The sequence below is a fragment of the Anopheles stephensi genome, chromosome 3, assembly GCF_013141755.1.
Source record: "Anopheles stephensi strain Indian chromosome 3, UCI_ANSTEP_V1.0, whole genome shotgun sequence".
In the NCBI taxonomy this organism is placed as follows: domain Eukaryota; kingdom Metazoa; phylum Arthropoda; class Insecta; order Diptera; family Culicidae; genus Anopheles; species Anopheles stephensi.
Genome location: NC_050203.1, coordinates 16968990 through 16987538, shown reverse-complemented (window position 1 = coordinate 16987538; position 18549 = coordinate 16968990). Strand labels below are relative to the sequence as shown.

Sequence of the window (18549 nt, the reverse complement as noted above, 5' to 3'; positions counted from 1 at the left end):
TCATGACATGACAAGCCAACCGGAGCCTTCTTCTTCTTCCTTGGCACTGCAACCTCGGCCTGCTAATTTCTGGCTTTCTGTGACTTAATTTTACCCGTAGTAAAGTAGTCAGCCTTACGTACGACGGGGAGGCGGTCTGGATGGGATTTGAACCCCGGCCCTGCCCCGTGTTAAGACCAGCGCCGCTGTCGCCTCGGCCACTGGACCGCCCCAACTCGCTGCCCACCGGAGCCTGCCGAGTATAAATTGATGGTGAGATCACCGTACAGTACGTACAGTTCGTCATTGTAAAGGCGTTCCTCCATTGTTCAACAATCATTATAGTTCTACACAAACAAACCAATGAATGATCAACCAGATATTCTATATTTGACATTCTAAACATTGGCATTATCACGAATAAATCCACGAATGGCTGGTGCAGCCACGCGAGCATACACTCCCGGCAAATTGCCCAGGCACAGTGGCGATCCCCAGGAAACGATACCGATCTGCCGCCCATTGTTGGTCAGCGGGCCACCACTGTCACCGCCGCACGCATCGCGACCCGGCTCGCTGGCACAAATCATGCTAAAGTATGGGAAGAAATAAAATAAGCATTAAAACTCCACCACACACACACACACACACACTCCCTACGATAGCGGACACTCACTTATCGGTAACGCTGGCCGCGCCCCAGAATCCACGGCAGCTTTCCTGCGAGATAAGCGGCAGTTCGACCGCCATCAGATTGATCGGCAGCGCACCGATGGCGCTGGTCAGTCCCCAGCCCGAAACGACCGTGCGCGTACCGGCCGGATAGTCGGTACCTTCGGGGGCCAGCGTAGCCGGTGCAATGTTCGCACCCACGAACGACGTCGTAATGCGAATGACGCACACATCAAAGTCCAGGCTACCGTCCGAGTACGACGGATGGTTGATGATTTCTGCCGCCTGGAACACAATTCCTCCGGCCGTACGATCGCTACTTCCACCGCGGAGCGTGATCTGACGAAAGGGGTTGCAATTAATCGGCTGTCCTGCCATCGTTCGTCGCTAACTTACCGCCGTTACGGGTGGCGCCGGGAAGGTACAGTGAGCCGCCGAAAGGGCAAAGTTGCTCGAAATCACCGACGCACCGCAAATGTGTGCCCCATTCTGACGCAGCGACAGCTGGTACGGAAAGTCGGCAATGTTTGCCTCGAATCCACCGACAATGCGTTCGCTGCTGGGTGGCGCAATCGGCAGAACCAATCCACGGGGAAGCCGACGCTTCGACAGGTAGAGGTCTTCCTCCCAACCGGCCAAACTGGTGCCGACCAGCAGCGCCACCAGGAACAACGATTTTAGCGCCATAGTGTTGTTGCACGATCACCAAATAACTACCACCGAGCACAAAGCAAGCAGAGCATTTTTGGGCCGATTTCTGCTTTTAAATATTGCCGTTCAGGTCTAACGGTTGGCGCTGATAAGATATCGCTGATTAACTAACTAATCGTGCCAAACATACAATACCACCGGTAGCTGCAGGATGGGAAATCCTTCTACGTCAGGTGTATTACAATCGGAATCGATTTGGCCTGTGCATATCTTATCGGTGCCGCTGGAAAGGTACCGTTTCCCAAAATATTCTTAATCACGAATCGAAACGAAAGTGAAGCTCGATTTGCGATTATTTTGGTAATACATCGATGTATCTCGATTTTTAGCTAAAAACCCTTAATTTTCTCCCAATTTATGTTAATTGTAATACATTTACTTACAAATTCAGGTTCAGTGCACGTGAAGCGTGTGTAAGTCGAATTTCTCGATGCTGTCTTACGATTGCCTACCTTTAGGCGTCAATTATTAATATTTCAGAAAAATGTTTGTTCGATATTATTTTCTATTTTTCTATGATATTTTTTGTATATATTATTTAAAATTACAGCGCTAGAAAGATCAATAAATAAATAATAATGCAATCGTCTAGTATTAAAATTGAAAGACAAAACTATGTAAAGCACATGCTTGAGAAACACTGACTCACGCTACCAGCGCCGAACACGTGCTCGGCATCAAACATTTTTCGTACATTAATTTGAATCAGCATTTTTTTCAAAAATAGAAACTAAAAACTACTTTAAAAAAATACTAAATAGAGTTTCATTTAGACAAACCAGTTACTTAAACTGGTAAGAAACCTTGAACTTCCATTCACTTTCACATTCACGTTTGTAAATCGAAACTGTTTCAAAAACAACAACAATCCACGCCGTTCAGCCGCCTGTCCACGGCACGGCGCACGTATGGAAATCTGCTGCGACGCACAATTTCTCTCTATCGATACAAAACAAAGAAACATATTCGCAACACAATAAATCGATTCAAATTTGTTTCCAGCCATCCGATGCTAATATTTACCGCTTTCCGGAAGGAAGAAGAACCGCCGGCGAGACAATAAAAATCGTCTTTATGCTCCAGCGTGTCTTTTAATCGATCGTTCTCGATCGATCGTCATTGACCCGGTATAAAAGGGCTCGATTTTGGGAGCTTGTTCATCAAAACGTGTCACAGTAACAAGCATAAACTGCAAAATCACCCAGCCCAAAATGGATCTTAAGTTCCTGTTCGCAACGTTCTTCGCCCTGCTGGCTGTCGCCATGGGACAAGCGTCGGTAAATTCCGTCGAGTCGGCTGAGTCTGCCGAATCCGCTGCTTCGAACTCCGCTGCCTCAAACTCCAACGAGTCGTAACGGGTGGGGAAAAGGATCATGGCAAGCATGAACCAGATATCAGATACACTAGAGATTGAACTATAAATAAAGCGAATCATTCAAATTAATCAATCAGTGTTAATCAGTCAATCAGGTTGTTATTTGAAGTTATATGCTCGGCCTGGGAATCTGATTGCAGCCTTGCCTTGTACTCAGCTTCTTCCTTCAATGAAGCATAGATCCTAAATGTCCAGAATAGAACAATCGTTTCGAATCATCGTCCGCTAATCGCTCCAAGAACACAAACGACTGAATTTTTTGTGTATATTCTAGGCTTTATTATGTTCCAGCATTCCAAACGGGATGTAGACATTCAAATACGGAACACAGTTCTCTCCCACCATTCCTCTCACGATCGAGAACGCCACACGGAATTGTTCGCCCTGGCCGTCCTTTCCAGCCAGCACACTCCTTCTTCTCACCCACACACATACACATTACGGATGAACGCAGCAACCACTTACTGGGCAGCCTTGTTGGCCAGTCGTCGGTCACGCTCCTCGGCAATGGTCAGCTTCACACCCTTGCCCTTCGGCAGCGAGATGTACGCCTTGGTGCTCTTGCCGATGATGAACACGTTCGACAGACGCGTGGCGAACACGTGTCCGGTCGTATCCTTCACGTGCACAATCTCGAACGATCCCGGGTGCTTCTCGCGCAGGATCACCGTACCGCAACGACCCAAATTTCTTCCGCCCGTGATCATGCACAGGTTGCCCGGTTCGAACTTGAGCACGTCCAGAATCTTACCGGTGGCAATGTCGTACTGGATCGAGTCGTGCTGGTGGATGGCCGGATCCGGGTAGCGGATGGTGCGGCCATCGTGCGTCAGCAGGTACGGCACGCGCTTCGGTCCGATCTGGACGCGCTTCACCTTCAGCAGCTTGTACTTGGCCTCCTCGCTGGTGATGCGATGGACGGTGAAACGGCCCTTGACGTCGTAGATCAGGCGGAAGTATTCACCGGTCTTGTGGATGTTGATCACATCTGGAACGGAGAAAAGGGGTGAGGGACGCGATTATTAGAAGGGGATATTCAAATAGAAACAACTTTAAATGCTAAAATTAATCGCGGATAACTTTTAGAGGCTGTTCACCATCATAAATGTTATTGATAGGCTATGCCTTTTGGTAAACGCCTTCAATGACCGTCGATGGGGTAATTATACTATGGCCGTATTTTTGACAGGTTGAGCTACATATTTCACTAAACCTGCTTCGATTAGGCCTAGGTTAATCTGGAATTGCGGAATTCCCTCAATAGCTTCTCAATAGCGAAAGATTTTAGATGCCGACTACCGGCGTATGAGAGGATTGCTCTGACGGGATCTAATACGGGTCTTTTCGTGTTCACACTCCACAACTGAACTAGCGGGACGCCTTGAAGGATTGTTTCCCATGATAAATGTTATTGATAGGCTATCCCACAGGTATAACGCCCTCAATGACCGTCGATAGGATAAATTTGATCTGGCCGTATTTTTGACAGGTTGAACTACTTATTTCGTTATCCCTGCTTCGATTAGGCCTTGCATTCATTAGAATTGCGCGCTCTCTTATACCGCCCAATCGCATACTCAATTATCACCATATCTCGAGAGACCTTGGCGTGTCATTTCTGGGTTGTTTGACTTAATTTTGCCTAAGCTTAGGGTTTCGTGTATCCGTGTTAGAAAACGGTGCTAGCTACCACTGAACCAGCGAGCCGTCTTGAAAGATTGTTCACCATCATAAATGTTATTGATAGGCTATCCGATTGGTAATGCCTTCAATGACCGTCGATGGGGTAAGTTTGCTCTGGCCGTATGTTTGACAGGTTGAACTACGTATTTCGCTCTACCTGCTTCGATTAGGCCAACTCTTCGTTCCTTTGCGTTAAATGCTAATTTCTCCATAATTTTATCGTTTGCAGCTACACACTGCCGACAAAGTATTTCACTTCCGAGTTCATTTACGAATTGTTCTCGACACTTGGCACACATTTTTTTTCTAGCTATTCCTCCTTCCAAATGTCCTAGCACTCATGTTAAGCAATATCACCGCAAATTCCCTAACACCATTCACAGTAAGAAACCACCCGCCGTAATACGTACCCATGAAACCGGCCGGGTAGTTCGGATCGGTGCGAACCTTGCCGTCGATCTTGACATGGCGCTGCATCACGATCTTCGTCACCTCGCTGTTGGTCAGTGCGTACTTTAGACGGTTACGCAGGAAGATCACCAGCGGCAGCGACTCGCGCAGCTTGTGTGGGCCGGTGGACGGACGCGGCGCGAAGGTACCGCCGGTCTTGTCCAACATCCATCCTCGTGGAGCATTTAAACGCTTCAAATGTTTCTTCGGTCCGCGCGCCTGAAATGTAAGGAGACAAATACAAATGATTAGTTGTGTTACAAACAACGAAAAACCACATTATTCGATGCGAGCTGGAGTGAATGGAATTGACCCGCTGTTGGTTCCGCTGCTTCCTAACCTGCCCAGGCCCACCTCTCAATGCACAACACCGGGTACTTCCATCCGATTCTAGTTCACGTTTAGAAACACACCACAATTACAAACACTCGGAACCAATTTCCGATTGGCTATCTTCCCCACAATACGTAGCGTCTGCCAGCGTAAGAAATGCATCATCCCCGGGCTTGTGAAACGTCCGCGGCATTCTTCCATCCGGCATTGCAAATATCAACAATGTGGCATCTTTGTGTCGCTGTTTTCTCACACGAAACTACCATTCACTCGCCGACAAACACATCCCACACATTCTTCTTTGTATTGTGCATTCGCTGATGGCCAGTTTATGGGCAATTATTGTAGTTTTACAGGTCAAATTCCATATTATTCACTCCAAAACTCCGCACACGTTACTTACCATCTTGATAGTTCAGGGCGAAAAGAAAACTACAAACGACAGAATGCCGGAAGTTGTCAAAGCGCGTTCAGTGGGAGACGGATCCGCAGCGCCACCTGGCGGCGTTTTCAACGGCGTGCGGTTTGTTTTCATTTCAAAGTCTCGAATGAATATTTCTGTTTCTATGATTGGAAGCTTTTAAAATAAAACTTCATGAACAGTTTTTAAATTATGTGCTACTTATAAATTTATTTCAGGTGATGAAATTAAAAAAAAAAAACATTTTTATTATCCCGACTGACCGTCAATAAATTTAGAATGCGCGATTGTTGTAGTATTTTCACTGGACTTGCCATCTGGAGCTGTCAACCGATGCTGCAGGATTTGAAACTACCGTTGGAAAATGGATTGTTTGGAATAATGATTTAAAGTAATTAAAATAAATTAAAAATGTGTTCGATAAAAAAATAATAAACCATATTCTGTGAGGTGCTGAAATGTTTTTAAAACTATTTTTATTATAAACTGTTCGTTAATTTTGATTTAACGGTAGTTTTGAAAAATGCATTTAAATTTATTGCACTTGCGCTCTTCGGAAAGCATCATTCACACAGCCATGGCAATGATAAGCCCACAACAAATCAGTTCACCATCGAACGATTCGTTTGTTTGCTTTTATATAAATCATTATCAGCAGTATTATTACATTCTACATCGATGGAGCTTAAAGAAATTCACCGAACGTACCCGCGTAATCTAAACCCAGAACAATCCGTTGCCAGCGATGATCTATCAGTGTTGAGCCGATTCCAAAATCTCTCTTTGTTCGTCGAAAATCCCACCCATAACGTTACTTCCGATGCCCTGACACGGGGAACATCCGTCGACCCATATAGTAGCAGCAACAGCAAGACGCAACAGCAACATGCACTTGACCTGACTGGCTATCGAAAAATCCGCTCCGTAGGTCAAGGTTCGTTCGGTACTGCCATCCTGTACGAGCGGCAATCGGATGGGCAACAGGTGGTCATGAAGCAGATTGCTCTTAGCAACCTTTCCAAACCAGAGCGTGAAATGGCCATGAACGAGGTGGACGTGTTCTCGAAGCTGCACCATCCCAACATCATAGCCTACCTTGGGTCGTCCGTACGCGGTGATCTGCTGCTGATCGAGATGGAGTACGCGGACGGTGGAACGTTGGCGCAGATGTTGGCCGAACGTAACCAAAGCGAACCACTGCCGGAACGGTTCGTGCTAAACATATTTGAACAGCTCACCAGTGCGATAAGCTACATGCACTCGCAAAACATTCTGCACCGTGATTTGAAAACGGCGAACGTCTTTCTGCACGGCAAGGGCACGGTAAAGGTTGGTGACTTTGGTATTTCCAAAATTATGAACACCAACGTACACGCACAGACGGTGCTCGGGACTCCGTATTACTTTAGCCCGGAAATGGTAAGGTAATGTGAGGATTACGAATATATCGGAAGTCTAATGGATTTCTTTTGGTGTGCATACACAGTGCGAAGGCAAGGAGTATAATGAGAAGAGTGACGTCTGGGCCCTGGGATGTATTGTCGGGGAGATGTGCTGCCTGAAGAAAGCGTTCACGGCCACAAATCTGTCCGAGCTGGTAGGCAAGATTATGACTGCGGAGTATGTGCCACTTCCTGCGTGCTATTCCGAATCCTTGTGCCACGTTCTGGGGTTGATGTTTCAGATCGATCCGAACGCAAGGCCCTCTGCCTCAGAACTGTTGCAGTATTGGGTTCCGTTTATCTATCGGAATCTGGGGTCTTCGGATGGGTAAGCTGAGAGCGCTGGGGCATGGGAATTTCACATCAAGGACATTTTTTTCTATCACAGATTTCAGGTAGACAATCATTCGTTGAATGTCAATAGTTCCGGCCAGTTCAAAACCTCCGTACAAAATAGGCAATCAGTAGTGGACAGTAATCCCAGCTCATCTAGCTATGGAGACGGATCAACGGCTCTGATTGAAACGGATTTAAATCACAACACTCCGACTGAGCGTACCGTCCTCTATCAATTGCACTCATTCGGCACATCCTCTTCGCTGGCACCGTTACATCTACCGCCGACGATAAGGATCAAGCAGATAGTGACACGTGGTCAGCATTTTGTTGCTGTTATGGAAGGTGACTCCAAAAACTTCATCATCGATCATAGGATCATTTCTTAATTCTGCCTTTGCTTTACTTAAGATGGATCAGTGTACAGTTGGGGTGAAGGAGACAAGGGACAGCTCGGGCACGACGCACTCGAAACATGGCATCACATCCCTATGCGAATCCATGCAATCCGACAACGTAAAGTTATCAGGTAAGGGAAGATTTTTACATCTCATACAGGATAGTTACCTAACTGGAAACGATTCCCCTTTCAGTGCTGCTGTCGGTGATGGATACACCATTTTCTGCACGGCCTCCGGAACACTGCTAGCCTGTGGTGACAACAGTAACGGTTGCCTCGGTCAGGGAAACAAGGCATCGTTGCTGGTACCTAAAAAAATCGAAAAACTGGAGCACATTCCCATCGTACAGGTGGCCAGCGGTACCACGCACGTGTTGGCCCTTACCGAGGGAGGCATCGTGTACAGTTGGGGAACAAGCAGCAATGGTGCACTTGCACTTGGCAAGCGTATCCATGTGGCTCTCGAACCGGAGCGTGTTATTTTGCCACAGCTGGTACAGAACGTTCGGGAAGTGTATGCGGGGCCGGACTGTACAATTCTCTTTACGCGTCAGGGTGATTGCTACTGCTGCGGAAGCAATGCAGGGAATCGGCTAGGACTGGGGCGAAAAGTTAGTGGTACGGCTACGCTACGAAAAATCGAACTCGACGCCAACCGACCGAAGATTGTGGCTGTCAGTGTGGCCGATACGCATGCGGCATTCCTGATCGAAGGTGGTTTTCTGATAACGCTCGGGGATAATGCAAGCGGACAGCGTGGTGTTGGCCATAAGTGTGAGCTGTTGCAACCGACGATCGTTCGTCAGTTGCAGGCACGATATGTTTTGGTGAGTAACTAGTCTCATAGTCACAGAAGAGTTGTGGAAAATGAATCAATGTCTTTGCAGAACGTGAAATGCAGCCAAACGTACACGGTTGCAACGACGGACGATAATTGTGTCGTGCTGTGGGGAACGCGTCTTGGTACACCGGATAGCTGTGACGATTCCAGTGGCTCACATGGCAGAAATAACAATGATCAGGTAATCTAATCGTTACTTTAGTAACACAAAAACTCGCCGCAATCAGGAGGTCTATTTTCAAGTTTAAATCAAATGTAGTGCAAATTGCATACCGTTTGGGAAAAAAAATTTCCGCCTAAAGTAGGCAATCTGCATAGCAAATCTTCCTGCAACTCGAGCAACTTAATTTAAATCATCCAAATATGATTGAAACTGAATTCTCTTAAGGCTGCAGATCGGTGTACAAGATGCCCAGTCAAAACATATGCTGCTAAACTCAAGAACAGGCCGAATTGTTGTTTTGTAGAACTGTATTAGACTTGCGGTGAGCACCCCTACCGTGTGCCGGTGCTTGATCTTATGAAATTAATACTTTTACAGCATTTTGTTACCATATATTCTATTCTATATTCTTTATTTTATTCTATTCAATATTATATTCTATACTCTTTTCTATACAGTTGCTAAGTAATAATTAAAAATTTCACTTGTTTTCTACCTTTGTTTTGTGCGCCTCGACAGCGACCTTCGTTGGCCACGGTTGCCAACAGCACGACGGCTCTAGCAAACATCTTAACGTCTCTCTATAAACACGAGACCATACTCAATCCTGCAGACGTACTGGCGTAAGTGCATACCACACATAACAGAATATATAAGCACATGCTTGGCACGTTTTATTTGGCACACCAATGTAGCACATGTCTGATTTGTTTGATCGCTGTTTGCTATACCATCTGATGAGTCGTGTGCACTTGATGATGGTTAATTTGTGAGTCTACATGAGTATTCATTACTGCTTATTCTAAATCATTCTTAAATCCACTTAACCGAATTCATCCGATCTTCGCTTTCGGGGGCGTGTGCGGATTGCCTAACTATAAGGCGCGAACATCATCTTTTTCGTTGGGTTTTGATAAATGATCTATTATTTGTCATATTTATACTTTTCCCTTCAGCTAAACCTTGAAACGTGTTACTTATAATACTAAAACACGTCACATGTTACCAATCGAAACGGGGAAGGCTTTGGCGCTTTCAACGACCTTACCCGCCCATTTCAATCTCAAACTGCATGTTTGCTCAAGTGTCGTACAACGGGTGCGGCAGGATGATCTGGATCATTCGTGGCGTTGGCAGAGGAACAATTTCATACCAGTGCTATATAAAGATGCTTCCTTCGTGATTCAATCATTACATTCGCTTTGTGATCTACAGTGTAGTGACATTGACACGCTTGCAGGAAAAATGCTCCGCCACCTTATCGTGCTAGTGTTTGTGCTTGCCGCGCTGATGTGTGCGTACGGTAAGTGATGACGACAATGCGGGAATCGCGATCGGTGAAGCTCTAACATCGATTGGTTGGTTTGTTTTCAGCTCAAACAACAGTAGCCCCATCAGCAACCAGGGCACCGGTCTGCAGAAAAGGTGAAGTGTACAGGAAATGTGGCAACGGTTGCACGGAACCACGGTGCGCTCGTAGACGACCATTTTGCAAACCTATGTGCACTGCCGGGTGTTTCTGCGCACCTGGTTACGCTCGTAATGCTAGAAATGTCTGTATACCGCTTAACATGTGTGTGTATACTAATTTTGACAGTTAAGGAGTTTGGCTGTGCCCGAAATAAAGTGAGATTATTTAAACACTACACTGTGAGAGTTTCGAACCGAACGTAGGGTTCGTCGCTTATAGAAATTTGATTCTTGTTGGGATCTATGGGAGGGTAAAGAAAGGTACTAGGAAGGTTTGGAAGGATGATGATGATGGAACAAGTGATTAAAGTCCTATCTATTTAAATCCGAAGATGGATTCTTTACGAATAAGAAACCATTCGTTTCAGTGTCTACGACTTTTCTCACAAAAAATCCTTGACGATAAGCACAACACGGGTATTGCTAGTATTTAGGAAATGAAAACAAAAATCATTGACATTGAAAAAATCACCTTGAAACATGTACCTTCCGTCTTTATTTAGCTGTATTTCCAATATGCCTAGCACTTGTGCCGTTGCTGGCTTTCAACAAAACAACAGGCGAGAAGAAATGCTTGGATGTAGTATATAAGCTATAAAGAGATTTGGTTTAAAACCATCATTCGGGAGAGACTTCAGGAATAATTTGCTCTGCAAACACTAAACCCAATCATAAACAGACTTGTTACACAGTCTAACCGAACTGGCGGTTTTGCTTGCCTGCAGCTTCTGTTGCTTAATGGTAAGTGTGCTGTGTATTGTATTTCTTGCTCGAACATATACACCAGTACGAACCTCGGAAGCCGATACCAAGAGGCCAATCTGTGGACTAAACCAGATGTTTATTGCATGCGATGGTAGATGTACGGTGCCAAAGTGTGATACCAAAGTAAGCAAATTCTGTTCAACAATGTGTCACTACGGATGTGTTTGCTCTCTCGGTTATGCACGCAAGAGGAACAGTGTCTGTGTGCCGTTTAAATTGGTTTTCAAACGTCTGAGACCAGGCGGCTGTGAGTCTGTTGTGGTGTGTTTTAAACAGTGTTAGCTCAAAAATTTCTCAAACATCTAATTCGCAGTTAACTCTTAAACAGCTATTTCGTAACGCACTACATTAAATTGCATACCCTCCCGGCGCACAGAAATGGTCTGTTTTGGGGCTTTTTATTTCTGTTACTGCCTAACATATCAAACAATATGAAAGTAAACAAAGCAAGTAATCGGTCGTTTAATATAGAACCAAATAGATGGTAGCATACAGTACGTGCCAGTTATCATTTGTTTAGGTGCATTTGTGTATGGTCGCGAACTGAACTGAATGCGTAGCTATTCCCGCCACCGGTCAAGGTAGTATATAAACGGGCAGAAATGTGATTCATAGCATATCCCATATATGCATATCCCATAATGCTATATTCATAGCATAAAATCTCAGAACTTGTACGTCCATTTCAAAATGTAGTTAAATTTTGTGAAAAACAAATCGATAATTGGGTAATTCTTTCGTAAAATAAAACTGTAATTGATTTACAAAGCACTTTCCAAAAACGTTGATGTTTATGCAGCTGATGTTTAACTAGGCTTATTATCGCTTAGCTCAAGTAATTCAAAAACAAACAACACCCGTTTGCATACCTTCCGGCGCGAAGACTATAACTGTTTCGCGTTACACCCAAATACGTGGTGCATTATGTATACCCTGTTTTCTGGTACTGTCTAGCAATACAAACAATGCTCGGGCAAACAAAGCAAGCGTTTGATCGTTAGGAAAACAACCAAAAAGGCACAAACATTGCAAATATGGTAGTCACACTCGTATTCGTGCTTTGTGTCTTTGTTCAGGTGTATACCCAGCATTCGTATTTTCCCAGCTATTCTTGCCTCGGTTAATCTAGTATATAAGCGAGACAGCAATGGGTTGCAAAATCAATCATTTTCACGACGAATTGGTTGCCGCATTTTTCCATCATGCTATTCAAACTAAGTGTTCTAGCTGTTCTGCTAGCGTTGCAGTTGCTGCTTGTGAGCGGTAAGTACTGAAAGATAAAGCGAAAAACATTTCTCAGAAGATGGGAGGGTTAACATTTTGTTTTCTTTTCACAATCGGTAGCACAATCTCCTGAGGATGAAAGCAAGAGACCACTCTGCAGAAAATACGAACAGCTTGTGAAGTGCGGCAACAGATGTGCGGAACCTAGGTGTGGTCAAGCTATTTCTACTAGATGCCCAACAGTGTGTACTTATGGATGCTTTTGCATTGCTGGATACGCACGTGATAGCAAAGGCTTCTGTGTTCCATTCAAAACGATCACTAAGTGCACAAATCCCAAAATTCCCAGAACTTGTACGCGATACGCCATATGTGCTTAAAGTTTGTGGAAAGAATCCGGCAGCTTGGCACAAAAACACTGGGACACGATCAATCGCGGTTGATGAAATAAAACCATAATTGTTTTGCAATGCATTCTTACATTACTTACCTTCACTTTTTTGTATGCTTATTTAAATTGATCGGAAAATGGCCGCACTTTGATTTGAAAGGTATGACAACTATTTGCATACCTTCCGGCGCGAACACGATAACTACTTAGCGTTACATGTATCGCATTGCTCCGAAACCGATCGATACCGATTTTTGATCATACACTACACGTGTGCTATAGATCTCTGAGTAAAACAATTCGGATAAATTAAGTGAAGCATTATGGGAATATACCATCCTTGGTTTGAATAAAAGCGTGAAACACCCGTTTGCATACCCGCGAACACGGGCCCTGTTACATTTATTGCCTTACACCCAAATTCGTGAAACATTACGTATACTTAGAGTTCTTTTTCTGCCAAGCAATACAAATAAAACTCGAGCAAACAAAACAAGAATCGTGTCGGAAGGAGCAGAACCGCAAAGGCATACACTTTGCAAATATGGTTTTCACCCGTATACGTGCGTTGCATGTTCAGGTGTTTGCAAAAACATCCTCGTGTGTTGTTAGTGTTCGAGGTTTGCATGAGTAGTTATTTCTGTCTCGGTCAATTTAGTATATAAACGAGACAGTAATGGGTTGGGTAACACATCGATTGAAAGACGAATTTGGATGATACTCTATTCCCAACATGCTGTTCAAACTAACCGTCCTAAGCGTTGTGCTTGCCATGCAGCTACTGCTCGTGAGCGGTAAGTACCAGTGCTAGCAGAACATAAGTTTTACTATTAGTGATTTAATACTAATTTTCCAATACTACGGAAGCACAATCCCCTGCGGCTGGAGCCAAGAGACCACTTTGCAGGCCAAACGAGGAGTATTTGAAGTGTGGCAATCGATGTGCGGAACCGAAGTGTGACAAAGCTCTTCCTGTGTTCCAAAGATGTCCAACAGTGTGTGAATATGGATGCTATTGCATTGCTGGATACGCACGTAACAGCAATGGTCTCTGCGTGCCATATCAAAGATTTACTAGGTGTTCGATTCGCAATAGTCTCAGAACTTGTACCACCATAGCAAGATGTACTTAAATTGTGCTTAAAAATTTCAAAAAATAGAACCAGCACTCTGACACGATGATGTTTGATGAAATAAAAAAAAATGCTTCATAATAACTAACTATGACCATACGGCGTCATGCCGTCATAATCGAAAATAAATAAATAACTAACTATGACCCGTTTGATTAAAAAAAAACACAATTTTTATAATATTTTTTCACACTCGATGTGTTAAATATTATTAGGTAAATAATACTATTCAGTTAGATTAAGTAAGCTTTCCCAATATCCAAACCTTGGTTTGAGGTGCAGCGTACAACATCAATTTGCATACTTTACGGCGCAAACACGATAACTGCTTTGCGCTACATGTTTTGCAATGCTCCCAAAATACGTGTTGCACTAACCCAGATTTCTTAAACTACCCCAAAGAGACACTTAAAAATATTTAAGCAAGCAAAACATAAATTTAATCGTGGTGGCAGGAATAGAACCACCAAGGCATAAACATCACAAATATGGGTTTCACCCGTGCACGGTGCTCTGTATTTATTCAGGTGCCGACTGGTTGTTCTTCGAGTCGGTTTCGCGTGCTGTTAGTACTCGAAAACTGCATACGTAGTGTTTGCTGCCTTGGTTCGTTTTGTGTATAAAAGAGGCAGTAATATGTTACATTACCAATCATTTTAACGAAGAATTGGGTGCAGCATTCAACCGTCATGTTATTCAAACTAACCGTTCTAGCTGGTGTTCTTGCGATGCAATTACTGCTCGTTAATGGTAAGAAAAATTTGTTAAGTAAACACATCTCATGTAGAAAGGGAATTTATATTTACTTTCCACGATCAATAGCACATTCACCGGAAGCCGAAAGTAAGAGGCCACGTTGTAGGATAAACGAGCAGTTTATTGAATGCAGCAACAGATGCATGGAACCGAAGTGTAATCAATCTCTAAGAATGTTTTGCCCAAAAATTTGTCAATCTGGATGCTATTGCATAAGTGGCTATGCACGTAACGACAGGGGTGTCTGTGTGCCATATAAAAGAGACACTAGGTGCTCGGATCCCAAAAATCCTAGAACTTGTACGCCGATAGCCAGATGTGCTTAAATAGACAACAAAATAAACTCCGAATAATCCAAAATGTGTTTTTATACATTAATGATTTCCTATAACTCATGTTAAATTGAGCGTATTCACTGGAGGAGTATTAGAGGCGAGGCAACAGTAAACGCCACAAAAGCACACTTGACATTGACATGACACTGTCTTTGTACAAGTGTATCGGATTAGCCCAGCATCGCGTATTAGTGGCTTTTTGTTGGCTCAATAACTGAGCAAGTTGCTGTCACCGTCCGTGTGGTATATAAGACGCGCTTGGAAGCGTATCTGAAGAATTACGCAGGGAACGTAAAATCTTCAAACAGCCATGTTACTTAGATTAAGTGTACTAACTGTTGTGCTCTTGATGCAGCTACTCTTCCTTAATGGTAGGTATCGGTGAGTTGTGGATGCTCTAAACGCTTATCTCTTGGTCGATTTATAGCACAATCCCCTGAACCCGAGAGTAAGAGGCCAGCCTGCAAGCCGAACGAAGCATTCATGGTATGCGGCAACAAGTGTATGGATATAACTTGTATGACAAATAAATCCGAGCGTTTCTTCGTGGAGAATTTTTTTACCAATTTACATGAAGAATTGCTGCTCTTGATCAGCTGTCTTACATACTATTCTTTCGATGGATAGACAAAAACTGTATTGTGTGTGGAGTTGGTGAAACTCACAACACTATGGCAAGCTAACCTCTCTCGCGTGTACACGTACTGTATCTTGAATACCTTCCGGCTTTGTTCAGGTGTCTAGCTATTTTTTCATTTAGCATGTAATACACGCCAGCTATCAATAGCGATAAGGGAAGCATTTTATGCTTTAACTCTTCTGGTATATAAGAGACAGATCAAATCGGGGGTTTGAAATCTTCATTTGGAGAAGGAACTATCCGGCAGCAGCAATGTTACACAGGCTGATTATTCTAGCTGCTGTGCTTTCAATGCAGCTGCTCCTTCTTAATGGTAAATATAGATCGTGATCGTCTCAACTCCACCGGTAGTTTAATAATTTCCTTTTCCTTTTTACGTTCCCTCGCTCGCTCATACTTCTGCACCAGCAGCTCAGAGGGCTCAGATCTGCAAGGCGAACGAAAGGTACGTTCAATGCAGCAACAGGTGTAAAGAACCGCAGTGCAACAAACGACACTTTCTAATGTGTCCTGAAATATGTCAGCCTGGTTGTTACTGCATTAGTGGCTATGCACGCAATACCGATGGACTGTGCGTACCTTATAAAATGATTCGTACCTGTTCAAAGCCCAACTCCTTCTTCAGCTGTACTTTGTATGCAAATTGTAACGTGTAAAATAAATTGTTGCAATTGACTTTTGAATTTATGTCTACGGTGCTTTTGATTTAGAGCGCCTAAAAGTATGCAATTACTATTTTTAGCAGTGCAATTCGATCTAGACAACATGTCTCTTGCAACACAAGCGGGGAACTGTTGAAGGGAGTTATAAACTTGCACAAGCTGAAGAATAAATTCGTAACTGCTAAAGCATACAGTATGGAAAAGCAAACAACCATAGAAAAAATCATTGTTTACATTCCATTCATTGATAACTACTCTGAAGATGAAAATTACCTTTTAGAGACTAATCTCGTACATAGACTGTAAAATCCTGTAAAAATGTATTTGCAACAAAAAAAATGCATTTGGCGCCAATATTTCGATGGACTGCACCCGTACCATACGTCGAACCGATCCACGTTGCAAAAATGGGAATATTGGAACAAACAGCGAACAACAAACTTCTGGCACGGGGTGTCCCTCGATCGCAAACCACCCCAACCAGCTGAGCAATCTTGAGCCGCAATCAGATTCACGACAGCCGAAAAACATTGTACAAGCGTGTGTGTGCTTTAGCATTGGGAAATACTAAGGCCATCGGTTTCAGCAGCGAGCTTTTGGCCGGCCAGAATATCTGGAACATACGATCAAATCGTGTCACCATATATAAAACAGACCCGGACGCATCTGAGACCATTGTTGCGGTGCTGTTCCGAGTGTTACGTTACTCGCTATCTCATCATCATGCAAATCAAATTTAGCTTACTAGTGGTTGTGCTTTCGGTGCTGGTGGTGTGCATGAGCGGTAAGACTTGTGGCTGTGGGTGACGGTTTTGTGCGCCAACTGATCCAACATATTCCAAACTCATCCAAAATACAGCCCAATCTTCGGCACAGACCAGTAAAAGGCCAATCTGCAAACGGGGCGAAGAATACTTGGACTGTGGTAGTAGCTGTACCGAGCCGAAGTGCAAGTCGAGACCTGTCGCGTGTCCAGCTGTCTGTACACAGGGATGCTACTGTAGGGCCGGATATGCACGCAACATTAGAGGGGTTTGCATTCCGCGGTACATGTGTGCGTACAAAAATTACAACGGCGAATAAGTAAGCGTCGGTGTAAATGGGCCACAGTAAAATGGTTGGAAGGGTAGGCTTAGTTTTCGTTCCGCTTCCTTGCTACTATCCACTAGCCACCGCTCACTGAGTACTGTGTGTGAAATATAATTTATGTCAAATTGCAGCACCTTCGGCACATTTGCTTCCTGTTTTTTTTCTACACCAGAAAATGTGAAAGTGTGTGTTAATTATTAAGAGAAAAAGTTTATCCTTCAGGTTGTACTCGTCCAAGCAGCAGCAAAGCCTTGGGTCGTACGTGAAACTTCTGGACGTCTACCCGTTGCAACACAGCGTACTAGTGCTGGTTGAGACCAACTGTCCGCTTGTCTAGAGAGCAAACATTACATTCACAGAGGGTGCAACACAAAGAGAGTCACATTTCACCTCATTGACATGCACCAGTTGCCACATGGTGGCCTTTTTAATCGCACCAAACACATTTCTGGTCCGTGATAAATGAATCAGTATTTTCAAATGTTTTTAATCAATAAAACAAACTCTGAAAGGACAAAAAACTTGTGATTTAATTTTGTTTAAGATTTTCTACTAATAAACAGCTTGAGGTAAGTGTAACCAGTGCTGAACAACATTAAAACGCTACTCGGAAAGGAAGTGCTCACAAGTCCCTAGATGTATGCAAAGGGATGTCTTTCTGTTTGGCTGCTGCCGTACACAACGAAACGTCACAAAGTAACGCTTCGTAACGCTCTTCGGACTGTTGCGCTCTGTTTCGCTGTGCTTGCGGGAAGCAATTGGACCATCGGATTGGAGTTATTATTTGGTAAATAATGTTAAATAAAACGGCATGTGACTGTTGTGAAAAATTCTTCCAAATTCCAAAAACGCTCCCCATTAAATTATGCTTTTGTGATAATTTTATTTCGAAATAGTTCAAAGAAAACTACCATCAATTTTACAACGCAAGCGACCACAACGTCCACTCCGCTTGTCGAACCACGGTACGCACGACCCTCGGCCCCTCTGCCCCTTCGTTACTAAGCCCCCAGCACTGCTTAGTAGATGGTTCTGTGGTGTGCCATTCGCTTGACTTGCTCTCCTTCATCCCAGTTTATGGTGTCGAGCAGACTGAAGCAACATTTAAAATGACAACTAAAATGTCCTAACCGTTCGTAATCTAGCTCGCACTCGAAATTCGTTCACCTGCAACTCGTTCCCTCACCTCCATTAGTTTCCCTCTTTGCTTCAATTGTTCTTCCTTTTGTGTTGCTTCAACTAGTTATCTTACTCGTTTGTTTTGTTGTTGCAGTGTGG

The 18549-nt window shown here is 43.9% G+C and overlaps 5 protein-coding genes and 2 long non-coding RNA genes across 7 annotated transcripts; 5 read left to right on the top strand and 2 right to left on the bottom strand.

The window, feature by feature from the left end:
* Positions 1-343: 343 nt before the first annotated feature.
* LOC118509813 (trypsin 3A1-like) lies at positions 344-1407 on the bottom strand. The gene is made up of 3 exons (XM_036050967.1): positions 1048-1407; positions 656-990; positions 344-570 (listed from the first exon to the last, which is right to left on the bottom strand). Exons 1-3 carry the CDS (start codon positions 1336-1338, stop codon positions 378-380), a joined length of 819 nt encoding a protein of 272 aa, XP_035906860.1. The 5' UTR covers positions 1339-1407; the 3' UTR covers positions 344-377.
* A 1585-nt stretch (positions 1408-2992) lies between these two features.
* Positions 2993-5698, bottom strand: LOC118510167 (40S ribosomal protein S4). Its single transcript, XM_036051678.1, has 3 exons — positions 5607-5698; positions 4831-5089; positions 2993-3725 (listed from the first exon to the last, which is right to left on the bottom strand). Exons 1-3 carry the CDS (start codon positions 5607-5609, stop codon positions 3199-3201), a joined length of 789 nt encoding a protein of 262 aa, XP_035907571.1. The 5' UTR covers positions 5610-5698; the 3' UTR covers positions 2993-3198.
* A 442-nt stretch (positions 5699-6140) lies between these two features.
* On the top strand, positions 6141-17996 carry LOC118510161 (serine/threonine-protein kinase Nek8). The gene is made up of 8 exons (XM_036051669.1): positions 6141-7043; positions 7111-7394; positions 7455-7747; positions 7814-7931; positions 7996-8629; positions 8690-8824; positions 9326-9429; positions 17494-17996. The coding sequence occupies exons 1-8, from the start codon at positions 6303-6305 to the stop codon at positions 17606-17608; spliced, it is 2424 nt and encodes an 807-aa protein (XP_035907562.1). The 5' UTR covers positions 6141-6302; the 3' UTR covers positions 17609-17996.
* LOC118510163 lies at positions 9791-10452 on the top strand. The gene is made up of 2 exons (XM_036051676.1): positions 9791-10109; positions 10181-10452. The coding sequence occupies exons 1-2, from the start codon at positions 9806-9808 to the stop codon at positions 10405-10407; spliced, it is 531 nt and encodes a 176-aa protein (XP_035907569.1). The 5' UTR covers positions 9791-9805; the 3' UTR covers positions 10408-10452.
* Positions 12650-14863, top strand: LOC118510166. Its single transcript, XR_004905979.1, has 3 exons — positions 12650-13450; positions 13524-14539; positions 14612-14863. It is a non-coding gene; the product is annotated as an uncharacterized LOC118510166 (long non-coding RNA).
* LOC118510165 lies at positions 14885-16063 on the top strand. Its single transcript, XR_004905978.1, has 3 exons — positions 14885-15251; positions 15308-15833; positions 15932-16063. It is a non-coding gene; the product is annotated as an uncharacterized LOC118510165 (long non-coding RNA).
* On the top strand, positions 16816-17411 carry LOC118510164 (chymotrypsin-elastase inhibitor ixodidin-like). Its single transcript, XM_036051677.1, has 2 exons — positions 16816-16966; positions 17042-17411. The coding sequence occupies exons 1-2, from the start codon at positions 16906-16908 to the stop codon at positions 17263-17265; spliced, it is 285 nt and encodes a 94-aa protein (XP_035907570.1). The 5' UTR covers positions 16816-16905; the 3' UTR covers positions 17266-17411.
* Positions 17997-18549: the final 553 nt, after the last annotated feature.

Bases quoted from the DNA above. Each gene is read 5' to 3' on its own strand.
- LOC118510161 (XM_036051669.1), top strand. From the start codon at position 6,303: ATGGAGCTTAAAGAAATTCACCGAACGTACCCGCGTAATCTAAACCCA. The intron at 8,630-8,689 runs GTGAGTAACTAG...ATGTCTTTGCAG, and splicing joins TGCAGGCACGATATGTTTTG to AACGTGAAATGCAGCCAAAC. The intron at 9,430-17,493 runs GTAAGTGCATAC...TTTATCCTTCAG, and splicing joins AATCCTGCAGACGTACTGGC to GTTGTACTCGTCCAAGCAGC.
- LOC118510164 (XM_036051677.1), top strand. From the start codon at position 16,906: ATGCAAATCAAATTTAGCTTACTAGTGGTTGTGCTTTCGGTGCTGGTG. The intron at 16,967-17,041 runs GTAAGACTTGTG...TCCAAAATACAG, and splicing joins GCTGGTGGTGTGCATGAGCG to CCCAATCTTCGGCACAGACC.
- LOC118510167 (XM_036051678.1), bottom strand. The intron at 3,726-4,830 runs GTACGTATTACG...TCTCCGTTCCAG, and splicing joins CTACCCGGCCGGTTTCATGG to ATGTGATCAACATCCACAAG.
- LOC118510163 (XM_036051676.1), top strand. From the start codon at position 9,806: ATGTTACCAATCGAAACGGGGAAGGCTTTGGCGCTTTCAACGACCTTA. The intron at 10,110-10,180 runs GTAAGTGATGAC...GTTTGTTTTCAG, and splicing joins CGCGCTGATGTGTGCGTACG to CTCAAACAACAGTAGCCCCA.
- LOC118509813 (XM_036050967.1), bottom strand. From the start codon at position 1,338: ATGGCGCTAAAATCGTTGTTCCTGGTGGCGCTGCTGGTCGGCACCAGT. The intron at 991-1,047 runs GTAAGTTAGCGA...CCCTTTCGTCAG, and splicing joins CGGCGCCACCCGTAACGGCG to ATCACGCTCCGCGGTGGAAG. The intron at 571-655 runs GTGAGTGTCCGC...CCCATACTTTAG, and splicing joins GCGGCCAGCGTTACCGATAA to CATGATTTGTGCCAGCGAGC.